The following is a 22,159-nucleotide window of genomic DNA, read 5'->3' on the forward strand; positions in this document are numbered from 1 at the left end:
CATTGTTCTGAACGCCATTTCTGTCTGGCTCTGCTCTGAATATTAGAGGCACCGAGGTGAGAGATGCTTAAAAGAGCAAAGTGCTTCCTCCCCTGAGGTAAGAGAGAGACGTCGCATTTGGAGCGAGGCGGGACCAAGCTGCTGGGGTGGCACACACCGGGTTAGCCAGTTTGTGGGCCAGGCCTACATATTCCTGGCTGCTTGCCGTGACAAGTCCTCACTTGTAGGGCGAGACTTTTATTAATGGTGTCAGCTGAAAGGGAATAGTGAAAATTTCTGCTGCAGGCAAAGGCAGATGCCAGACTGTGAACACGTCATGTCTGAGAGTTAGCTGCTGTTGCTTGTGTGGAATCAAGTATTCATCACACAAACCCGTTGACCCAGTCTCACTGGAAACACAGTCTACATGCTTTGCATGGGACTCCTCTCAAGGAGCCGGGCTGAAGGGCTTTGGGCTGCCCTTTTCAGTCTGACATGTATGCTTCCTCAGACCTCGCCTGATATTACACTGCTGACACCTCACAATGACCCCTGACCTCTGCATCGATTAAGTCATAAGCCAAACTAGTGATAGAGATTGATAAACAAATAAAAAAACATTTTAATTATGTTTTGTTTCTTAGTATGTCCTTCAACCACAAAATAAAAACATAAGCATATTCTGTAAAAATATATACAGTGTACATAAAAAAGCAACCTGTTTTGCTTACACAGATAGAGAAAAGGAAAGAAAGCATGTCTATCAAATTACAGTTTAATAAGTCCCACATTTTTTTCTAGGGCACTTGGCGGATAACTGCTGGGTTTCAGCAGGATGCCTCTGTTTTGTTCTTTTTTTAACTCAGAATACAGTATAAAGCTACAGAAATTCCTTCAGAAGTGAATGAGGGCACAGTAGTTGCACGTTCAGGTCAGGTTCCTTCTTTTTGTTTTGAAGAAAATAAGTATTTCTGCTCTGGCAGCTGCCCTCCAGCGTTTCTCACATGAAACAAAATGGCAGGTTAAATGACCTGCTGCTGTTTGTAGTATTTCTGTCTCCATCTTGTCTTGCCACCCCTTAGGTTTTTAAAAAGATGGGGGTGGCAAGGAAGGCTATCAAGACCATCAGTATTTCCCTGGTGCAAACTCTGTGGCTCTTTTCAGGCTTCCACTGACATATTTTCCTTAACCTCTTTCCTGTCTTAGAGGTCCTGTCCTTCCTGTCCTGTTTCTTGAGCCAACCTAATTTCAAGTGGAAACTTCCTCATACTATGTGCATACCACAGGCTTCCATGTTGTTGATTTATTAGACTTGAACTACATGATTCATAGTTGAAGAAAGATCAGTTTACTAAAATTCACTATGCTACCACCTTGAAATTTATTCTATTATGGTTTTCTCAAAAGAGAAATACCCCTCATTGGCTGAAAAACAACGAATTTACAGCTTTAAAAACATCCATACATTGGACTCTGTTTGTCTGATGTTGTGGTGTGTGTTTTGTCTTTTTGGAAACAGAATTTCCATATAGTTTGGTGCCATCCTCATTTTCAACTGAAAACCTTGGCAACAGTCTTGTAATGTAGGTTTTCTGGGTATTGAACAAGGCTCTAATCAAGTGTCTTCAATTTAGCATGGTTTCAGTTTGAATAGTCAATGCATGCACAGAGAACTGAGCATGCCAAAAAGGTATTTTTAAATTAAAAAATGAAATTGAATGTGACACTTTGCGGACAGGAAAATTGTCAGCAGTCAAAAATCAAAAGGTCTTGTAAATCCTTTAAAACTGTCACTCTGCTGTCTGATGTATACAACAAAATATACATTTTAGGGTAATTCACAATAGGAAAAACAAACGTGCTTTGTGTTCAACCCAATGATTCTAAGTGTCCATAAAATGACAGCTAGTTTGAGAAACTGCCGTGCATGGTTATGACATCATTTCCACCGTTTTTCAGAAGTTGCTCAGAAGTATAAAGTAGAGTCAGGAGGTTTGGAAAAAAATTTTATCGAAAGATGAGATGCAGAGAAACCTGTACGAAAGTGATGGAAAGGTTAAAGTGTGTAGAAAGTGAACTGCAGGAGCTCCAAAGGGCACCACGTCATCTGTGACACATGGCTGGAACTGAACACCCATGCCACCTCTGGAATTGTCTCTCTTGTCTTTATGAATTATGTTGCTAACAGTGACACTTTATGTACAGAAGCCAGCATTTTCAGTGGTGGAGTTTTTCCTCTTTGAAGGCATACTTGCACTCAAGCCATTCCCTGATTTTATGAGAAATGAATGTCATACAGTATTCAGGCAGTGCAGACAAATTAAAAAAAAAAGATATGTGGTCACAAACGTTTTGACATCTCTTGAAAGATCTATTGCTGGTGTCTTTGTAGATGTTGTGACTGGGCTTTTAAGTGTCAGATGAGGCATTTGTTTTTCAGAATAAACTGAATTCCCAACATGCCTGGATATCTTAAGGCCTGTCTGGCTCCCCATATAGACAGGATAGCTGTTGCGAAAAATGTTTTTCCACACAGCACAAGTTGTACTGCCATTATATTTTTATTTATTCTCTCATAGTTGGTGCTAGCAGTAGTGCATTTCACCTTGCAGTTTCAGAACATGATTCTAGGTATCTTGATTTCCAAGGCATTAAAAAAAGAAAAGCTGTGGTTGATTTTGCTCCAGTATAACTACAATAAATTCTAATGGCTTGTCCGCACAGCTGATTGTCATGTGTTGCGTTGCCCTTGTGGCCAGTGCTCAGTAGATATTTTATGCTGGAGTTGTTTACAATTGTTAAGAACATAAGTATGATTTCTAATGAGGGGAAACCATTTGGCCCATGTAGCCTGTTTAGTTAATCCAAGGATCTTGTCCAGCTGCATCTTGAATGTAGCCAGGCTATCATCTTCGACAACATGGCTAAAAAGGTTAGCTTTTTGCTCATGTGATTCCAATTTTGCATCAGTATTGCTGCCTGTGTTCCTTCACAAGGCATGAATTCCAGAAGTAGCCTGTTGATCTGACTGGAAAAATCAAGGTGCAGTGCTTATTTGCCTAGAAAATAATTTTTACACCTATTAGGACAGTACTATTAAGACAGTAGTCTTGTTTACTGAACAAGTACATAATTGGGGAAGTTTATTCTTTGAATCAACCCTATTATATTGGGAAGTTCCCTGGTTTTGTACCATTATGCATTTTTTTGAGGATTTTGTTTTATTTTCTGTTTATTGGCAGCAGCACTACTTAGCACAGCAGATTCAGCTCTCTGGAAAGATTGCAGCCACCTTTCTATATTATTCCATTGATATTGTTTCAACAATTGGGTGGTTATTGCACAGCTTGTAAATTACAGCTACCATCCTGCAGGGAGTCCCAGTCCTAGCTTTCCTGCCCTGCCTTCAACAACCTTTGCAGGGGAGAGAAGATAGCTAGGACTCCATACCCACCCTGTGATAAAGATGAGCCTGATCGTTTGACACATAAGTGGGTTCCCTGGAGTCTCCTGGAGTCTAAGGTTCAAAATAGAAACAGAAGCCGACCTGCCAATCACAGCATTCTGTCTTAGCAGGCCCTGTGTAGGGTGAGTGAGGCCTGCTCAGGCTGTGCAGGGTTTTGCCCTTCCTTTTGCAGGACAGCAGCTTCCCTCTTCTCTGGTTGTTTCCTCTGGGAAGCCTCTCCAAGCCCCGACCCCGAAGGAAGCCAGTGTGTATGTTTTAATTAGAGGCTTTTCAGAAACAAAAGACTTTCTTTCCTTTTCTCCGTTTCTTTCAGTGGCAGAGGTACAGTTACTTGTTTTTCTTTAGCGAAACCTCTCCTGCTATGCTTTGAAACACGAAGCACCTAAAGCACCTAGTAAACGCTAAGAAAATAATCACAGGCTATGGAGGATGTGGATTATTCTTTTTGAAAAGTTTTATGTTACGGTTGTTTTCCTGCTTTTCTCTTTTCACCTGTGTGATGTTTATTATACCTCAATCAGCAAATAAGTGGAGATGGAGGTGGATGAGTCTACAGAAATCCTAAAAAGTGAAGGTTGACCTTTATAAACATGTAGCTTTGATTACCTGCAATAATTAGGAGTTTAATTAGTGAGGCAGTGACAGTAAATATCATTCATCTTATATGAAAAGACTACTTCAATCATTTGGATTAATTCACACAAATTGGTAAGGTGGTAGTTATTGTTCTCCTGTATTTCTTGGTTATTGCCTACAAAGTCCTGCTGCCAAATGCATGTGCCCAAACACACATACAGAAAAAGAAACAGTGAGTGGTGTATTTCAAATTCAGCAGTTTTATGAACACAAAACTCCAATGTTTTCTGTACTGTAGTACTGAATATAAAGCCAGTCAGACTTATTGTGACCTATATACCTGATGATGAGTTTCAAGGACTGAACAGTGTAAAATGCTGAACTAATGCTGAATGTAGCAGATGTTTATACCTGGTAAGGAAAGTACTATTTGTGCGGGGTAGGAGGACTGACCTAAAGGGCTCCTATTATAACTTCAGTTGCATGTTTTTGGTGTCAGCGGTGAAACTGCTGTGATACATAAATACCCCTCCCCTCTTACAACAGATTTCTATAATGAGAGCTGCTGGACCACCTCACCATATTCTCTCTGTACTGTGTAGCGAGGGTTGTAGCAAAAAGTTAATGAATTGTGAGAGAGCTTGTGTACGTTGCAATGTTGTGAAGGAGGAAGTGTACAGGATTGAAAACATCTTCTGTGTCTGCACATCACTGAGCAGTAATTGGTTTGTGAACACCTGTGAGTTCCGACTAAGTTGTGAAGCGCTAACCCTAAAAATATCTGGTGATAAAGGTGTATTTTTTCTCTTTTCTTATAGGCTCTTTAAGTAAAATGGCAGGTGATAATGTGTATTTTCAACCATCTTTGTAGAGGTTGGCACTTTCTAAACTTTCAAGAGTTAATGAAATTTTAAGGATTTTTTACTAGAAAATAAAGTAAATCATGCCCTTAGTATAAAGTTCATTGAAGCTTCACACTTCACACAACAAATAAAGATCGTGAGAAAGGACATACTACAGTACGTATATTATGAAACATCTTGATTATCAGGCAGGAAACTCTGATGCAAATATTATCATATTAACATTTGTGGATACACATTTCATCACTTCACTCAAGCTGAACTGAACACGGAAAGCAAAGAGTGATTTTTTGCTCAGAGATCATGTTTAGAGATTTTTCCTTGAAAAAGGAAGTGCTTTGATATATAATATAAAAGACGGAAGTTCTTTAAAGTTATGTCTGTGCTTTACTTGCTTAGTTTTTTTTGGGGTCTACCACATTAAAAAAGTGCATCTCCTTAAAAGCTAAAAAATGGGAAAACAAATGAAAATCTGGGAAACTGACTGATGATATCTGGCAAATTTGAGAGGCACCCAATCTCTTTACAGTATATCTTAATTGAAAAAAGTCCAATTTCATAAAAAATAAGAATGTTCCCATATGAAGGGAATGTTTGAGATCTAGAGTCGGTCCTGGTTTTGATGCTGTAGAGGATAATGCTATTGATCAGCATTTCGGGATGCAAATGCACCGTGAGTAGGGGGGCGTCTCTTTGACATGCAGACAGTGTCAGGCCCTCCAGACAGTGGTGACAGGAAATAGGAATAGCCTGTCTCTACGGCGACAGGAATTTTCCCTTTGCCCATGGCCGGTGCAGCAGTGGTATATCAACTCCTTCTCCAACAGCTTGCAGTGTTGGACACCAAGGGAGTGTACATCACACGGGGACTGTGCACCAGATGTAGGGAAGTGAGTCACGGAGACAGACTCTTACTCACACTGCCCAAACTGACCATCCTTAATTAGGCCCATGTTTGCGCAGGAAGTTCTAAAACCTCTTGGTGTGCGAATGGCCTGCTTTGATTTTTTTTCTTCCAGCAAGTTTCACTCTTCAAACTTCTACTCATTCTGAGCCAATAAATAGGTGCCAACTCCAAAGGAGAGAGTTATGCTGGAGAGGTCTTAAGGCAAATAACGGTATCTTTCCAGTTTCAAGGTCGAAGCTAGGAACTTGTTTGTTACTGTAACTATATTCTATATTGACTGCTGTATGTTTGAGGTCATGTTTTTGGCCACTGTGCATCCCTTTTCTTTGAAATCATTGTTTTAATTTCAAACATTGACAGCTTGTTTATATGACCATTAGTTTTACTTACTATTCACCTGACCTCTTTGATGCTTGTAGGAACCAGGAAATATAAAAAAATACATTGCTGTACAAAAGACTGAAACATTCAAGTTTGTTATGTTTTGACTCAGTTTTTCCTTATCCTTTTACTGAAAGTTTAGCCATTTTCTTTTTAAATGAACAGATAACCCTAGAAGATCTGTATTTTTTTAGAGCAAAATGATAATACATCTATACTCTTTTTCATGAAAACCATGCTGAGCACCTTCTTTAACATTGTCTTAAGATCTAGACTAAATTTCATGCCTCGAAGTTGTTTATCAGTTCTTAAAGTTCAGGTCATCTACATATGATGTTCTTAAACTGGAGACTGGGAGGAGGTTAAATTGTAGTCTTGCACTTCTGCTCTCTTACATGTAAATACTCACACACAATCCATATGTTAGCAATCAAAATCTAACAATCAGTGTTCCAGTCTCTCGCACTTCACGTTGCTAGACCTGAGCTGTGTCGTGTTACCTCCTCCAAGCCAGCACGAAGAGTCGCTTTCTGGTCTCTTCTCTTTGAATGCATCCTCTTCTACTCAGTTCTAGAAAACTTAAGCAGGTGATGATTTACTACCAGTAAGTGTCCAGCTTCCGGATCAGTACAGTTTACCTCAGGCTACTCTTTCAGGTTCATTCCATTCTGCCCCTTACCGTAGAATTCCTATGTGGTATTCAGACGCTGTACTGCCACCTGTTCGCATTCCATCGTCTGCATCCTTCATGCCTCTTATTCACTTCATCCTCCCATTGGTGTTCCTCGGAAACATTGCATATCCCAAACCATTCGATCAGACGGAAGTTCACGCTTGCAGCATCAGTACTTCTCATTTAGTCCATGCATTTGACGATCGGTTCCTGCGAAACCTTACATCCAAACCCGACTCGCTTAAACAATGCTCATGTTCCAGCACCTATGTGTTTAAAGACATCTGAGTTTTGGGGATCCTTCTGGGGGATGTGACAGCTCTGACCTTCGGCCAGGGCTGTCGTTTTTTCAGCCAGTCTAGCTCATGCCAAACAACAAAGTATTTGTCGATAGTTACAGCTTATATTATATATGATATTTATATTAATTTGCTGGTTTGTCTAAATTAGAATTTACAGAACTACTGAAACCTGTTTTAGTTTCTGTAATAACAGATTTGAAAACAATCCTGGAATAGTATTTTTTTACTTTTGTGTACTGTTGGACATTTAAAACAGCTTTGGGAACAGCATGTTTCTCTTGGTTATACAGTGCATTTATGTTTCATTTAAATTCTGCAGCATTTATTTTTCCTCTTTTCTTCAGAATGGAGGAAAGCTAAAATTGGGGCCTACACTGGGAGAGCTGAAAATTAAGCATGCAACTGTACGTTTGTCCCCGTTTCCTCCACACAGTCTGAAGAATACAATCTGCTAGTTCCTGTTCACCTGAACCCTAAAACATCAGCCCCCTGCTCTTAATGAAACCATAATGGGCTGAATGGCTTTAGCTGCAATTGTTGCAGTTACCATAGCAACACGTTAGGTACAGAGAAGAGATTGGGGAGGTAGACCGTGATGGGGAAAAATGATTAGAAAAAGTAACTACTATGTGACAAGTAATCTTCATCCTGAGGGTTTCATCATTGATTGCATGGTTGTCTATCAGATTTCCCACTTTATGCCATTATCTTAATTTGCTCATTTGCTATTAAGTGATACTAGAAGCAATTTAGAGCCTACACTGTTCCCCACAGTACCGCACATAGTGTAAAATGTAAAAATGAAAGCAGTAAACTGTAACTAAAATGGCTTGGATGGATATAGGTTTTCAACAGGTTATTCTTCTCGTGTGACAGTTGATGTTTTAATTTTTTTCAGTGCTTGGTATAAAGAATTTATAAAGTCTTTTCAATGGCACAAAAACTGAATAGTGACAGAGTAATATTGTAATACTTCAGGTCCTTTATCTAAGATGGTTCACATACAAATGGAGCAAAAATGCCTTTGAGAACAGATTCAGAAAAGACAAAATAACTCAAAAAGCAAAAGTCTTTGGAATACAGAATACAGATTCTGAAGTACATATTGTAGTAATCTACAGGTATAGTATTTTTATTTCTTAAAGAAATTTCAAATTTGATCATCATCATAAAGCACTGCAAGCTATTGGGTTATAATGGGATCTAGTGTAAAGTATATGTGAATTATTTACAGTATGTACATATTCAAATATCAATCTATTCTAACCGCTTTATCCAATACAGGGTCTCTGGGGAGCTGGAGCCTATCCCCAGTAGTATCAGCAGCAATTCTGAATGATATGCCAGTCTATCTTAGGGTACACGTAGACACAAATACACACACAGCATCTGAATATAATTAAAGTAAGACTAATTCAGAAGATAAAGCCAAGCCCCAATAATGCAGCTGCAAAAATGGATGTTATTGACATTTGATTATTATGGAACACCATGTGAGCACTAAGAAATGTGATGAGAGTGATCTACAGATTCAAGAAATGTGATGAGAGTGATTTACAGATTCATGTACTTACCTTGAGTTAAATAACTGGTAGGGGCTGGTGCTTCTCCTTATTTTGAAATGATGTTATGAACTCAGTATACAGTAAATACAACTTAATTCAAGCTGACAGATTAGGAGTAGAGGGAGAATCTGACCCATTATGTCTACTGTGCTGGCCGCAGTAGACATAATGGGTCAGATGAGAGACAGAGAGAATGGGTATCTTCAACTTGGATTTGAACACAGACAGTAAAGTTACTGGAAGTCGTAGCATAAATGATATTCAGATTTTAAAGAACAAAATGTCACTTGGTTTTACTATGTAATTTCACTTCTGTGGAAATTAAAGTGTTTTTTGTTGTTTTTGGAAAGAGGACTGGTATTTTTGTACAGATTCAGGTCTCATTGTAATGGCAGAAAGTGTTCCATTTGTCAGTCTTGTTTTCATGCGAAATGTGGAGGATCATTATGCGAGAAAGTCAAAAAATTAAAAAGCTGAGAGATCATATTTTTCTTCTGTTGTTGTGGAGGGAATTTGAGGTTTGGCGTTGCTATGCGGGTTTGAACGGAAACCCGCACAAGACAGAAATGATTTTTTTTTCTTTTCTTTATCATTTTGTGTAAGTTTCTCCTTCCTGTCTTTTTCTATTTAATAAAAAAAAATATTTCCACCACAGCTTTTCACGACGTGGTGACGTGGTGTTCAGTGTTTTTGTGAACCCCAAGGGTGACTTTTTTTCATTGCAGCTTTTTGATGTTGAAGACTTGGGTGGAACTGCGAGTGGTGGAGAGGGTGGCAGAGGTGAAGCCGGGTGTTCAGCAGGAAGTGACTGATTGAATGCTGTTATGAAAGGGATTGTAGTAACTCATGGTGACCTAATCATACAAAAATATATAACAACAGCCACACCCTTTCTCATCTACAAGATTTTTTCTTTTAAAAAAAGGGTGGTGCCCCGTAGCTGCCTGTGGGACTTTCTAGTAACCCCAGCAGAGAATCTTTCCTGTCAGTTTAATTGTTTTTGTTCACACTTCTGCGAGTTTCAGCAATTATGTAATGCAATGCACAGACTTCATCTACCCAGACAGTAGTGACGGGGACACAGCTGGTGTGGTGCTGCCACCTTCTTGGGTTAAGAGACCAACGAGTGGAGTCTGGGTTTACAGCACTATTGCCTGCTAAGCCTGTGTACCATAAAGCAAAATACTCTGTGACTTTATGGCGTGAGAAAGGATCTCACTCTCCCCTTACTCTTAAAAACATGTATACTGTACATGGTACTTTGAAATAATCTCTATGGCTTGCCAGGATAGGCTCTTGTTCTCCTGCAACCCTGTACTGATAAAGCAGTTAGAAAATGGATACAATCTCTTTGCCATGACACTTGTTGGAGTTTATGATGAGTATTAGAAAATTATTTTAAAAAACAGGATGTGTCTGCTTGTCTAAAGGTTCATTTAGTGGCCCTCACCCTTTGAGCCAGACATGGCAACAGTGTTTTGAGTTTGAGCCTGATCTGATGAGAGCACAACCAAAAAAAGATTTCAGTCTTTCTGAATGGCAGTTTTATAGCAATCACAAGTAATCAGGGAGAACATGAAATGGGCATTTTTTTGGTTTCTGTTTGTTGTTTTACATTTCCCAGACTAACAGGGGGTGAAGATCAGTATCGCGCATCTCAGTTTTCCGGAGGTCCTCATTCTATGGTGCACTGATTGAAATGAGTCAGTCTGTGGTTTCAGTGCAAATTTACACAACTTAGCTGTCTCAAGAGCATTCTGGGATTGGGTTTTGGGCTATGCTGCAACCCCATCTCTTCACTACATTTTCAGTAATTTTGTGGCATTTTTGTTTAGACAATTAGCCCAGATTCTTGTTTCGGGGGCTTTAGTAAGGTAGGGGCGTGTTTACAACAGCCGCCTTTATTTGAAAGCCGAAGGTCTGAAATAAGCTGAACCCTCAAATTCCAGTTCAATAGTGCGTTTTACAAAATCAGCAGAAGTGCCTTATAAAGTTTTTTTTTAATCAGGCCCCTGGTGTTCATTCATTACACAGGCTGCAGCCTGCTGCTGATTATTATGTTTGAGCTGATAGTCTAGTTTAATATCAAGTAGGTTAAGTAATTATTCTCCTTTTCTTGGATTTCAAACCTCAGGTTTAAGTGAATCTGTCAGTAAGATGTCGATACAAGGAATAATGCAGTATTGCTGTTCGCAATGGTATATTATACATTAGCAGTGTCATTCACAGAGCCAAAGCAGGACTTTTCAAAGCAGCTGTCTGTCCCCAAACTAAATAAATACGCAGTGGGGTGATTAAAGGCCATCATTAGAGGCCTAGTCTGCTCGAGCACCACTCCCAAGATCATGGTGGGGTGGAGCGGGGGGATTAAAGGCCATCGTTGAAACACGGCTTCCAAGATCAAACACTGTTATCGCGTTTGGGAATTGTTTAACCAGATCTCTGCGTGGGCATTGCCCCCTTTGGAGTTCACAAGATCAGGACTCGGCGAGGTTGTGCGAGCCTGTGAGAACTGGAGTAAACAGGAGGTTCATTGTCTCTCCTGGAATATCCTGTGTATGCAGAGATGTTCTTGCCAAGGCATTCCTCAGCCCTTTTTCTGGCCGCAGGAGAAAACCGTGCAGCGTCTGCTACCACACAAGTGTTTGTCTGTACCAGCCCCCCCCCAAAAAAACTCTTTCTGAACAAGCATTTTTTTTTCTGCGAGCTCCCCCTCGACAAGCCTGGACTGCCTGCCTGTTGTCTTGGCACCACTCGGCTGCACTGTAGTGGAAAGAAATGAGATGTTTACGCATGTGACTAAGAGCCCGGCATTGTGCGGAGTGAAACGCCTCACAGTCGAAAAGTAGAAGCTTTGCTTCAAAAGAAGAAAAAAAAACCCACAACCACAACGCTACTACGACCGGTTCATCAACACCCCCACACTGTTTCACCCCCCCCCCCACACCCCTCCTCCCATCCCTTCCTCCATTTTTGTCAGACTGCTGCCAAGAGGAGTTTCGTCAGCCTGTGTTTGGAAAAAGTTCTGTAGACAAAATATCATTAACAGCAGGGGATTTGGATGTATACATATATTATGCTTTTATTGTTATTGTTCCGCGACTCCTCAACCTGCCAAATGATTTTTTCCAAATTTTTAATCTAAAAAGTTGTTACTTTTCATTTACAGTCGCCCTGTCCCCCCCACCCCACACTGCTGTCGCTGTATGTGAAAAACAGTAACAAGTTTCTGTTAAGGAAAATTGGTTTTATTGTTGGCTGTGCACAAAGACAGCTCTGGATCTGTCTAAGTGACCTTAAATACCCTCTCTCTGGTAACTCTCTGGCACTGACTTGGGAACAATCTCTCTCTGGTGATTGATTTGGAAACACCAGCCACTGGGAGGAGTAGAAGAGTCTACATTTTACAGTTCATGTGAGGGAGTTCATTTAAGAGTCTTTTAGTTGTTTTATGCCATCATGCTGGGTGCTTTAAGGTTAATGTGATATGAGCATTTACGTGGATGATGCTTTTAGAGAGAGGTACACACATCCTGTGCCTTAAACATAAGAGAGTAGCTGACAGGTTCTTATTTAAACTCAAATTTCAGTTGGTTATTATATAATTCACTACAGTTTAACTAACACCTGTGAATAAGCATTCAATAATCCCAGAAGTTTCTGTTGCCAAATAACCAAATAACAGGGTAACAAGATTTTTTACCTTAATAATTAATGTTTATTAATTGGAATGTAATATTTGTGGTAATGGGAATGCCAATGTCTGTGACTACACACAGACAGTATATTTTATGTATTATACACAAAACAATACTCAGATGTGTAAGGTTACACTGGCCTTTAAATACTCAAGCGCTGGTCTTAGGAATTTGTAATGGCAAGAATTTTAAAACTCGTTTGAAAACTGAGGTCTTCAAGCAAGCAAGCAGCTTCTTTTACTTTTCTTTGGGCTGAACGTTCGAAGCCTAGGCACAGTGGTTTACAGAGACTGTAAAATGGCGGCCAGCAGTATAGTTTATATAGCATGGAGAATATTGTATATATGCACAGGTACTGTGCGCTGTCATTAGGTTGGGTGTTTTCCAGAGAGGGTCCCTGCCACGTGTGCACCTCTCTGTGCCGGAGTGCCATTCAGCAGTCTTTCAAGCGCCTGAGGCCATTACTCTGCACTCCTGGGATTAGACACAACTGGTAGCATTTAGCTCTATAATGAGGTGTGGTTATACAAGATTAGTACCCAGCTGCTATGAAGAGTACTGCGAGTTAATGTACAGACCCTGTTTTTTTTCTCAGAAATTAAGTGTATTTTGCGATATACAGCACATGATAAATCTCATTCAGGCCTGCTTTTGCTCAAAGTTTTTTGTTTTTAAGATAACCACTATTATAAGTAAAATAAATGTGTACATTAGGGTAAGCAAGTATATTCTCCCATATACACAGAGTAGACAAAAACATATATGAAACATTATTGCCATTGTGTTTTTCCTGTTTCATTTGTACAGTAAATGAATATGTTAAATGCTGTCTTTAACTTCCTATTTCCAGAACTCAACATTCAAGAAAGGTTTTGTCTCATTATTAAAGAGATAATATTGGGTCCAGAGGGGGTGTTGGCTAATTTGAATTGCTAATATGTACTGATGTACTTATGTAATGTAATGCTTAGGTCTAATAGATTTAATAAAATCTTTTAAGCTTGGGTATCAAGCAATTATAGAAAATGTGAACAAAAGTATACAACAGTGAGTCACTGTAAGTTTTCAGTATAAAACATGAAATTATTAAAAAGAAAATACTGCAGAGTTTGTATAGGGTATAATACTGCTGTATATTGACAAAGACCTGACAGTGTTAAAGTGTACGCCTGATCAGCCTCTGGACAGACTCCTGTGGGATGTTCTCCCACTTTTTATGTGCAGCTCCAGGCAGCTGGCTATGGTTGCCTTTTGTCAGTGGCAGTAGTGAGTTACTGTCTCGGATGTTTCAGTTGAACACAGGACAGAATGTAAATTTGGTCACAGCAAGATCTTGACAACCTTTCTTGAAGTCTTGCCATTGCAGTCTTAGCACTATGTGGTCTTACACTGTCCACCACTTTGACACCTATGGAGTAGATTTCAGAACCAGAAAAACTGTCAATTCAAGGGCTTTGGCAATGTATCAATGAGCAGTAAGGTTGCCTCAGTCTGCACCTAAGGCATGCTTGCATTGAAGTACTGTAGGCTCTTACAAACAGCACTACTTAGCATAATGCTCCAAACATTGTCTTCTGTTAGGTTTGTCAAGGGCAAAACCTCTTTTACTATCTCTACTGTCACCTCAGATGTTCTCTGGCCTTCAATTAGAGATGGAGATCTTGTGTCTTGGCTGTTAGCATGCTTTCTTTTAAAAGGCCACAGATCACCATGTATGTGACTTTCACAGAGATGGCAAGCCACCTCAGTCAGTCAGCTTGGTAATTGTTTTTATGGAGTTTGTGAAATGTATAAGTCCAGGGCTGGTGTGGTGACCATCTTGTCTCCCACAGGTCTCTCACAAAACCAGTGTTCTCTGGACTAGTCTACTGATGAATAATGGTGTTTTACACAGATTCTTACATAAATCAGTTTGGCAGTTATTCATATAATCATTAAAGATATCGAATGAACATTTCCTCACAAATATACTGTAGATGCACGTAGCTGCCCAGTGAGATTTAAAACATAAGACTGTTACATCATTGTATGTTAACCTCTATCAGGAAACCCATTTTCTTTTGTCTACAGTACCATACAGGAGCCACGCAAAAGCACAAAGGTCTGGTAGTTTAGGCTTGTGCATAGCATGAAAGGCTGTTCTTTTATGACACTCACGCAGCATTTCAGCTGTGGAAAGTGGTTCACTGTGTCTCTTCTTGTGTGTTTACAGAACTCCATCCGACACAACCTCTCACTGCACAGCCGCTTCGTCCGCGTGCAGAATGAGGGGACTGGAAAGAGCTCCTGGTGGATGCTGAACCCAGAAGGGGGCAAGAGTGGCAAGTCTCCCCGCCGCCGAGCCGCGTCCATGGACAACAACAGCAAGTTTGCTAAGAGCCGTGGACGAGCTGCCAAAAAAAAGGTATATCGCCATACAGACCTGCATGGAATGTTTGCTCGATCATTTGGATGTTGTTTTCTGGAAGGTGTTTTAAGTGACACTTGGGCAGCTCACATTTAAAATTGCAGGAATGTAATTATTAGAGCGAAGCATTCTGGGGAAGTGGTTAGCATTGTAACTTTACAGGAATGTGGCCTTGGGTTCAATTTCTGGTGTGCTATCTGTATTATTGTCCGCATGGGTTTCTGGGTGCTCCAGTTTACTCCCACAGTACAAAGACATACTGCTAGGCTAATTGGCTTCTAGGAAATTTGGCTCCGGTGTGAGTGTTTGTGTTTCTGTCAGTGTATGCCCTGTGATGGACTGGCATACCGTCCAGGTTGTATCTTACCTTATGTCCGTTTCTTGCCAGGATAGGCTCTGGCTTCCCTGGGACCCTAGATAAAGCATTTAGAAAATTGGTAGAGGGGTATACTTGCTCATAGTTAAAAATCCTTATGGTACTTCACTTCTTTGAAACAATCTGATGTCTTGTGCCCAAGAGTCTGTCCTTTTTAATGCTTTTCAGATCACTGCACCCAAATAATCAGTCGCTTTGTAGATTTGCAGTATACGGTATATCTATTTGAAAACAGGGGCCACCTTGCTGCATTGTGAAGGAAGACAGCTATGCACTATAGTTGGATATGGTGTAGTTGCATTATGACACATATTCAGTCAGAACTTTACAGCACTTGAGTTGAGTGTGTTTCAGAAAAGATGCCTATACTGCACACGCACAAGATAACGAACAGATGCTATGTGGCATCTTTCCTTTCTTACATACTTATATTTTATTCTAGATGGCTCATCAAAGTGGGCAGGATGGAGGAGCAGACAGCCCCAACTCCCAGTACTCCAAGTGGCCTGGAAGTCCCAACTCCCACAGCAATGACGACTTTGATGCGTGGACGACCTTCCGTCCACGTACCAGCTCCAACGCCAGCACCATCAGCGGGCGCCTTTCCCCCTTCATGCCTGAGCAGGATGACTTGAGCGAGCCTGACGTGCACATGGTCTATCCCAACACTTCGAGCAAGATGACGGCCACGTTGCCTAGCCTCTCTGAGATGACCGGCTCCATCAGCCACCACAGCTCCGAGAACGTCATGGAAAACCTGCTGGACAACCTCAATCTCCTCTCTCCCAAGAACCCCCAGGTGGCTGCCAGCAGCTCATCCCAATCCTCCCCTTCATCCATGATGCAGCCTAGTCCTGGCTATCCCTCTTACAGCTCCCCCAGCACCGTTAACTTGGGCTCCCAGGCCCAGCAGGACTACCGCAAGTGCCTGTACGGACAGGCTGGGATGAACGCTCTGTCTCCCATGCCTATGCAAACTCTCCCGGAAAGCAAGCCAGCTTTTGGACCTTCAATGGGGCAGTACAGCTGCCATACCGGGCTCCTCAAAGAGTTGCTCACTTCAGACCCGGACTCTCATGCTGACATCATGCCTTCAGTGGACACTGTGGTGTCCCAATCTAGTGGCAGACCTCCCAACGTTATGATGCCAACCAACTCAGTGATGTCAACCTACAGCGGGGGACAGCCTACTCATGGAAAGATGATGAGCCCAAGTGGTGCCCATACGCATGCACATACACACCCACATGCTGTGCATAGCCAGTCTCCGGCGGCCATGAATGGTCGACCATTAACCCACCCCATGACCACCATGAGCCACAGCGTGGGCCTAAGCCGCCTCTCCACTGTAAAGACACCCCTGCAGTTGCCTCTGGGTCAGTCCCTGCACATGAATCCCCTGCCCCCCTACTGTACGGTCAACAGCAGCAATGGCTATGGCCGTATGGGGATCCCCTCTGCCCACCAGGAGAAGCTGCCGAGTGACCTGGATGACATGTCCATTGAGCGCTTCGAGTGCGACATGGAATCCATCCTCCATGACACGCTGATGGACGGGGACTCATTAGACTTTAATTTTGACCCCATGGTGCCCACACAGGGCTTTCCTCATGGCGTTAAGACTACCACCCACAGCTGGGTATCAGGCTAAAGCCGGGTAAGTTAGACTTCAAATCATACAAATCCCTAATGTCTGGACATTCTCCCATTGAGAAAGTGTTTAAAGCTTCTGTACAATGTGGAATTGTGAAAAAAAAAATGGTTCTGGATTTGCACAAATAAAAATAGATGTTGATTGCTTGCACAGCACATTATCCTGTAATACCGCCTCTCCTGCAGGGCCAGTAGTGAAATTTGGTCACTTTTATTGCTAGAAAACTGAAAACAACAAAGCTTTCACAAATGTGTCATCAGTACAAGTTCAGAAATGAGACACAATAGCAGACAGCTGTGGACTAGTTTAACTGTAGAAAAGAAGTGGAATATTTAGAGTTTATTCATGACTTCAAATTCATTAAATGTGTCTCCAGTGTCATCGTATAAACAGGGACATATTTTTATATATGCATTTATGTGGATGAAAACTGCAGTTACATTGTACACAGGGCCATTAGCTTAATAAGAAAAACTGTTTTGACCTAGATGGACTGAGTGCTGCAAAGCAAACAGAAATACCAGCTAATGAGTTTCTGTGTGCTGTTTTTAAGTAAGACAGCTTCCCTGATACACATGTTGATGCCTTCACTGTAAATTTCCTTTAAAGTTTCCTTGGCAAAAACCTACTTCTATTCACAGTTACTGACATTGTTTTTGTTTTTGTACAGGTTATATCAAAATATCACCTCAGACTGGACTGGACCTACATCAGGAAAATGGAAAAAGCAATCCAAAGAGTCCATCATCCCTCATTTTTTCTTGATTGATTTTAAAAAGACGCTTTTTTTCACTCTTCTCACTAGACTTGGCAGTGAGGGACTTTTTCCTGTACAGGATGTTTGCCCAGTGTGTGCAGGTTATATGCTGCTCCAGATAAGGACTCTGCCATTGGAAGTTATATAGCAACCAAGTGCCAAACTCACTACATAATGTTAGAGTTCAGTTTATTTACATTATGTTGTTTTTCACAGTCAGAAATGAGCGATACTTGCTCTCCTTATGTGCCTGTTAGTTCTGGGTTCAAGCTATGACAGCATTGCATACAAACAGAAAAAAAGCAAAATATTTTTTAATGAAGCCTACAATCGCAAGCCAACAGTCTTGGTCCCATTTTATTCTGTTTCTTTGTAATGTGTTTTTTCCCCTCCGTGAGTCAACATTGAAGGTATCATTAACAGTGACACGGAAATGTCTTAATCTATTTATACAGTACAATACATACAGGCAAAATGTGCTATTATCAGGACTGTTGGGAAAAATATCTTTTTATGGATTAGCCTTTGAGAAAGCATCACATGTAAATATGTAGGCCTGTTTTAGAAGTGAGGCCTGAAATATATTTGAGTCTATAGCGACTCTTGGATAGGTTTTCCCATCACCATTTTTCTTGAAACCATTTAGTTGTATTGCATTAGAGTGTATTTTATTTTGTTGTTATTTGAATTTCATGTACAGTAAGTTTACATTTTCACAGTGAAAATCAGGGCAGCAGTCACGTTTCAGACATCGTTAACTGGATCTGAACCAATATTTGTTTTTACATTTGTAATTGGTTTGTTCACTTGAGGGTGCTTCTCAATGAGGCTGTTAAATAGCTTCTTTTTTCTGTAAATACATATAATGGAAGATATCAGAAAACTAATTCCATTTCTTTCTTTGCGTCTCTTTTTTAGTATTGATGCTAAACTTGCACCAAAGGTTGTGTAGTTTTTACGTTTGCGTTTCTAAGCAATTTTTCTTGTCAAACAGCTTTGAAATTCTGAAAAGAGGGGGAGGGGGGATTGGGGTTTAGGTATTGTTGACTTTCAAAAGAGAAGTTGTACCAGTATGTTTAAAGAATTAGGCTGGTGGATCATGGAGAAGTAAGATTTTTATTAAGGTGTCCTTTTTTTTCTTCTGCTGCTGCAAGCTTTGTGGCTCTGTTGTTCTGTCTCCCATCGTCTCCCATTTTTGAAGTATGGAGAGACATATTGCTCAAGCCTGCTTTTACAAAAGCCTATGTTTAGCCAAACTTGGACGGCCAAATTCAAAATCCACCTCAGCTCTGCTGGCCATGTGCCACCCTTAGAAACTAAGGCCAACTGAGAGTCCCCTGATGTCATTGCTTGTCTACGTCCCCTTGTGAGGCAGTGAACCTGGTCAATACAGTACCTGTCTCTGAGCTGCTGAATCTTAGAGGCCATAAGGTCGACCTCCATCTCACTCATTATTCAGTTGCAGTGGTTCTGTTATGATGAAACATTCTCCAATCCAAATCCCATGGTTGGTACCCCGGAACTTAGAGCTTTTTCTCTTTGCCTTTTATAAAAAACAGCAAACATACTTCCCCTGTAAAATGTCAGCTTACACTTCTTACAGGCAGTGGTGGGAAAATTGCCACCAAAGTGTTGCTGTGCTGTAGCACTTTCTCCAGTTTACCTCCCTGTGCATTTTCTTCTGTCAAAATACTTCTGTGACTCTGCACTTTCTTCACCTGTTTCATACACAAATCTCTGGAAGCTGAAGGGAATACATCACTACCCTCCCCTCTCCCCCTCACTGAACCTGTACTTTTCCAGTTTCTCCAGTGCTGCATCATGGGTATTGGGAGCTTCTGTACATTTAGCAGTATCAAGTGAGGCAGGAGTAATACGAAATGCTGACAAACAGATGCTGTAAATGGACTTTAAAATTTGACTCATGCGTTAAATAGATACTTTGCTTATTTCAAGCCCTGTTAAGTACCAGGAAGTGTTACATATCTTTATAGTGGCTTGTATACTGCATTTTTACTTGTTCTTTTTTTAAAGAACTCATAATGTTTATTGCTAAATATACATTTATATATAACATGTAGTTCATATGAAGAGCTAGAAAATGTATCCGATAATGAATAAAAAATATGTACATCAACGTTTTGTTTTATCATTCCCATTTTATCATGATCTCAAGTGATTATATCGACCCAAAACACGTGATCTATTATGTTATCCTTTTTTACCGCAGCAAAACAGAGAATGTTTAATAAAAACAGCAATAAGAATGGGGTGGCGTGTCTAGGTTTTGGGTGGATACATCATTCATACCTGAATGATTGTTCCGTTGTGTTAAAACACAATGTGGAGAGGGTGAGCCCAGTTTTTCCCCTTTTTTATTTCTGTACTTTTAAGTGCAGGTACAGTTGACATTGACGAAGCTGAGAGAAGGTGTTATTAAGAATCATGACGTGGAGACAATGGTCCAAAAGCTGTTTCTCAACTTGAAGCAGCTAAATTATACATTGAGGAGGATTAGTATGACTGTTGGTTTTAATACTCATTTGCTGTGTTTTTAATACTCTCAGTATGCTTTGCAGATGTTCCCATAATGATTGCTTTCTCTTCATTACCAAGACAATACTGAATTAGATTCCACCTCTATCTGTAGCCTGCCTTTTTCTTCATTGTTGTATGGTTTCCCTCTTTGAGGATGTAATACTTGGCACGTGATTTTTAGGTCAAAAGATCTCAGTGTCCCATGTACACTGTGTAACAGAAAGTGTAACACTTTATCACCTATTCCCCTGTTCAAACTTTGTTTAAAACTGTTCAAAATTGTTTAAAAATCTCCAGACTGGAAGTCCTTAGCCTTAAAGGTAAAGGGACATAGTCCTGGAGATTGTATGGATCTATTCAGATTAGCACAGCTTTAGAATTACAGTAAATGTTGAACTGGTGTTAACTTATTAAGAGGCGACGTATTGTAGAATGAAAAGCAGAATATTTAAGATAGGAGTTGTGAAACCCCTGTCCTCGTCAGTGTCAGATCACACAGCACTTCAGGATTGATGCAATCAATTGCAAATTTCAAATCCTCATCCTTACATCAACAGGTGAAAAAGAAGTCAATTTCTTCATCAATTCCCAAATGTTCCAATGCAACAAGGTGTACAGTAACAAAAAAGGGGAGAACTCTGCAACATTCACTTGAGAATCTTACGTACCTGTACATAAACGCACATACTTATCAGTTCATTTAAAAATTGAAGATCTCCATAGACATAACAGGTCCTTTATGTAAATGGTAAAGGAATAATTCTACAGTTTAAAAAAACTTGTAAATGATTGCTTTGTGAAATGTGCTAATGATCTCACCTATGCATTCTTGTACTTTAATTCTTTTTTTTTGTTTGTACTTATGAGAAAGATCTTATATTGTATTATAGAGCTGTTGAGATATTTTATGTCACAGATGTATTTGTTTCAGATAGCTATATAAGAAAAAAAAATGAAGTATATTTAGGTATTAGGACAATGATTTAAGTGCTCTGCTTTTTTTGGTAAACTGACACTGTTATTCTTATATGTAGCGGAAATTTATAAGAAAACTTTAAAACGCAGAAAAAAAAGTTTCACGCTAATAACACAAAAAGAGATGGTTTAGTGGTATGCTGGACAATCTGGCCAGAGGGTAAATATTTGGACCAATTTTTATAGAGAAAAAATGCACTTCGTTATCTCTAGGTTCTATAATCAGTGCTCCTTGCTGATTAAAGAAATGTTACGTATTATTTTAAAACTGTTACATTTCTTAACTTATGTACAGTAACTGATTTTAATTTTAAGATGTGATTTGCAATCAAGAAAAAAACTAACTGTGCAATGTGTTGGTTTATATAAAAAGACATAAAAGAAACATTAAAAGTGTGAGTATCCCTTTGTTTATGGGATGCTTTTTGAGACACGCATTTTTTTTTTGGGCTGGAACTGGCATGTAAATAGTACTTGGCTGTCCTAATCTAGGCTGGTTGATATTGAGCAAAATGTCTTCAAAAGATGTCACCGCTTCACTAACAATGACTGAAAAATCTGAAAAACACCTTTGTGCTTTCTTGAATGCTTCTCAGAAAGCAAGTGCCTGATGATATTGTAGTATAAACCTGAAAATGGAGAACAATCTTTACAGTCAATGTATGAAGCCATACATGTACATAAATTATGTTACACAAAAAACTGCCTCTGGTGTTTGTCTTCTTTCCTTGTCCAGGGTTAGCTTTGTGTCCATGTCCCAGTTCTGGTCATGTAATCCCTACAGAGCCTTATTGAACAAACTCAGGTATTGGCTGGCAAGGCCATTAATGAGTGATCATGAAAACCTCCATAATGCTTTAGCGGTGTTTCAATCAATACAGTATACCCATTTATTTCAGAACCACCAGTTGTGTCTTCACATCTCAGCTCGAGGCGATGAAATCAGTACTCGCATACAAAGAACATGAAAGAGCACACATGCTTCTCAGATGCACTCCATCATTAAGTTTTCATTTCTCTTGACATGCAACAAGCTCTACAG

At 40.1% G+C, this 22,159-nt stretch overlaps 1 protein-coding gene across 1 annotated transcript in view; it reads left to right on the plus strand.

Annotated features, from left to right (window-relative positions):
- LOC102685236 (forkhead box protein O1-A) overlaps positions 1-21,822 on the plus strand; it is a 63,635-nt gene extending 41,813 nt beyond the window's left edge. The window contains exons 2-4 of the mRNA XM_006628194.3: positions 14,623-14,814; positions 15,636-16,850; positions 17,518-21,822. Of these exons, the coding sequence (XP_006628257.1) occupies positions 14,623-14,814; positions 15,636-16,844 (1,401 nt within the window). The 3' untranslated portion in view covers positions 16,845-16,850; positions 17,518-21,822. The remainder of the gene's footprint in view (positions 1-14,622; positions 14,815-15,635; positions 16,851-17,517) is intronic.
- The last annotated feature ends 337 nt before the right edge of the window (positions 21,823-22,159 follow it).

This window comes from Lepisosteus oculatus, chromosome 5 (genome assembly GCF_040954835.1).
Source record: "Lepisosteus oculatus isolate fLepOcu1 chromosome 5, fLepOcu1.hap2, whole genome shotgun sequence".
In the NCBI taxonomy this organism is placed as follows: domain Eukaryota; kingdom Metazoa; phylum Chordata; class Actinopteri; order Semionotiformes; family Lepisosteidae; genus Lepisosteus; species Lepisosteus oculatus.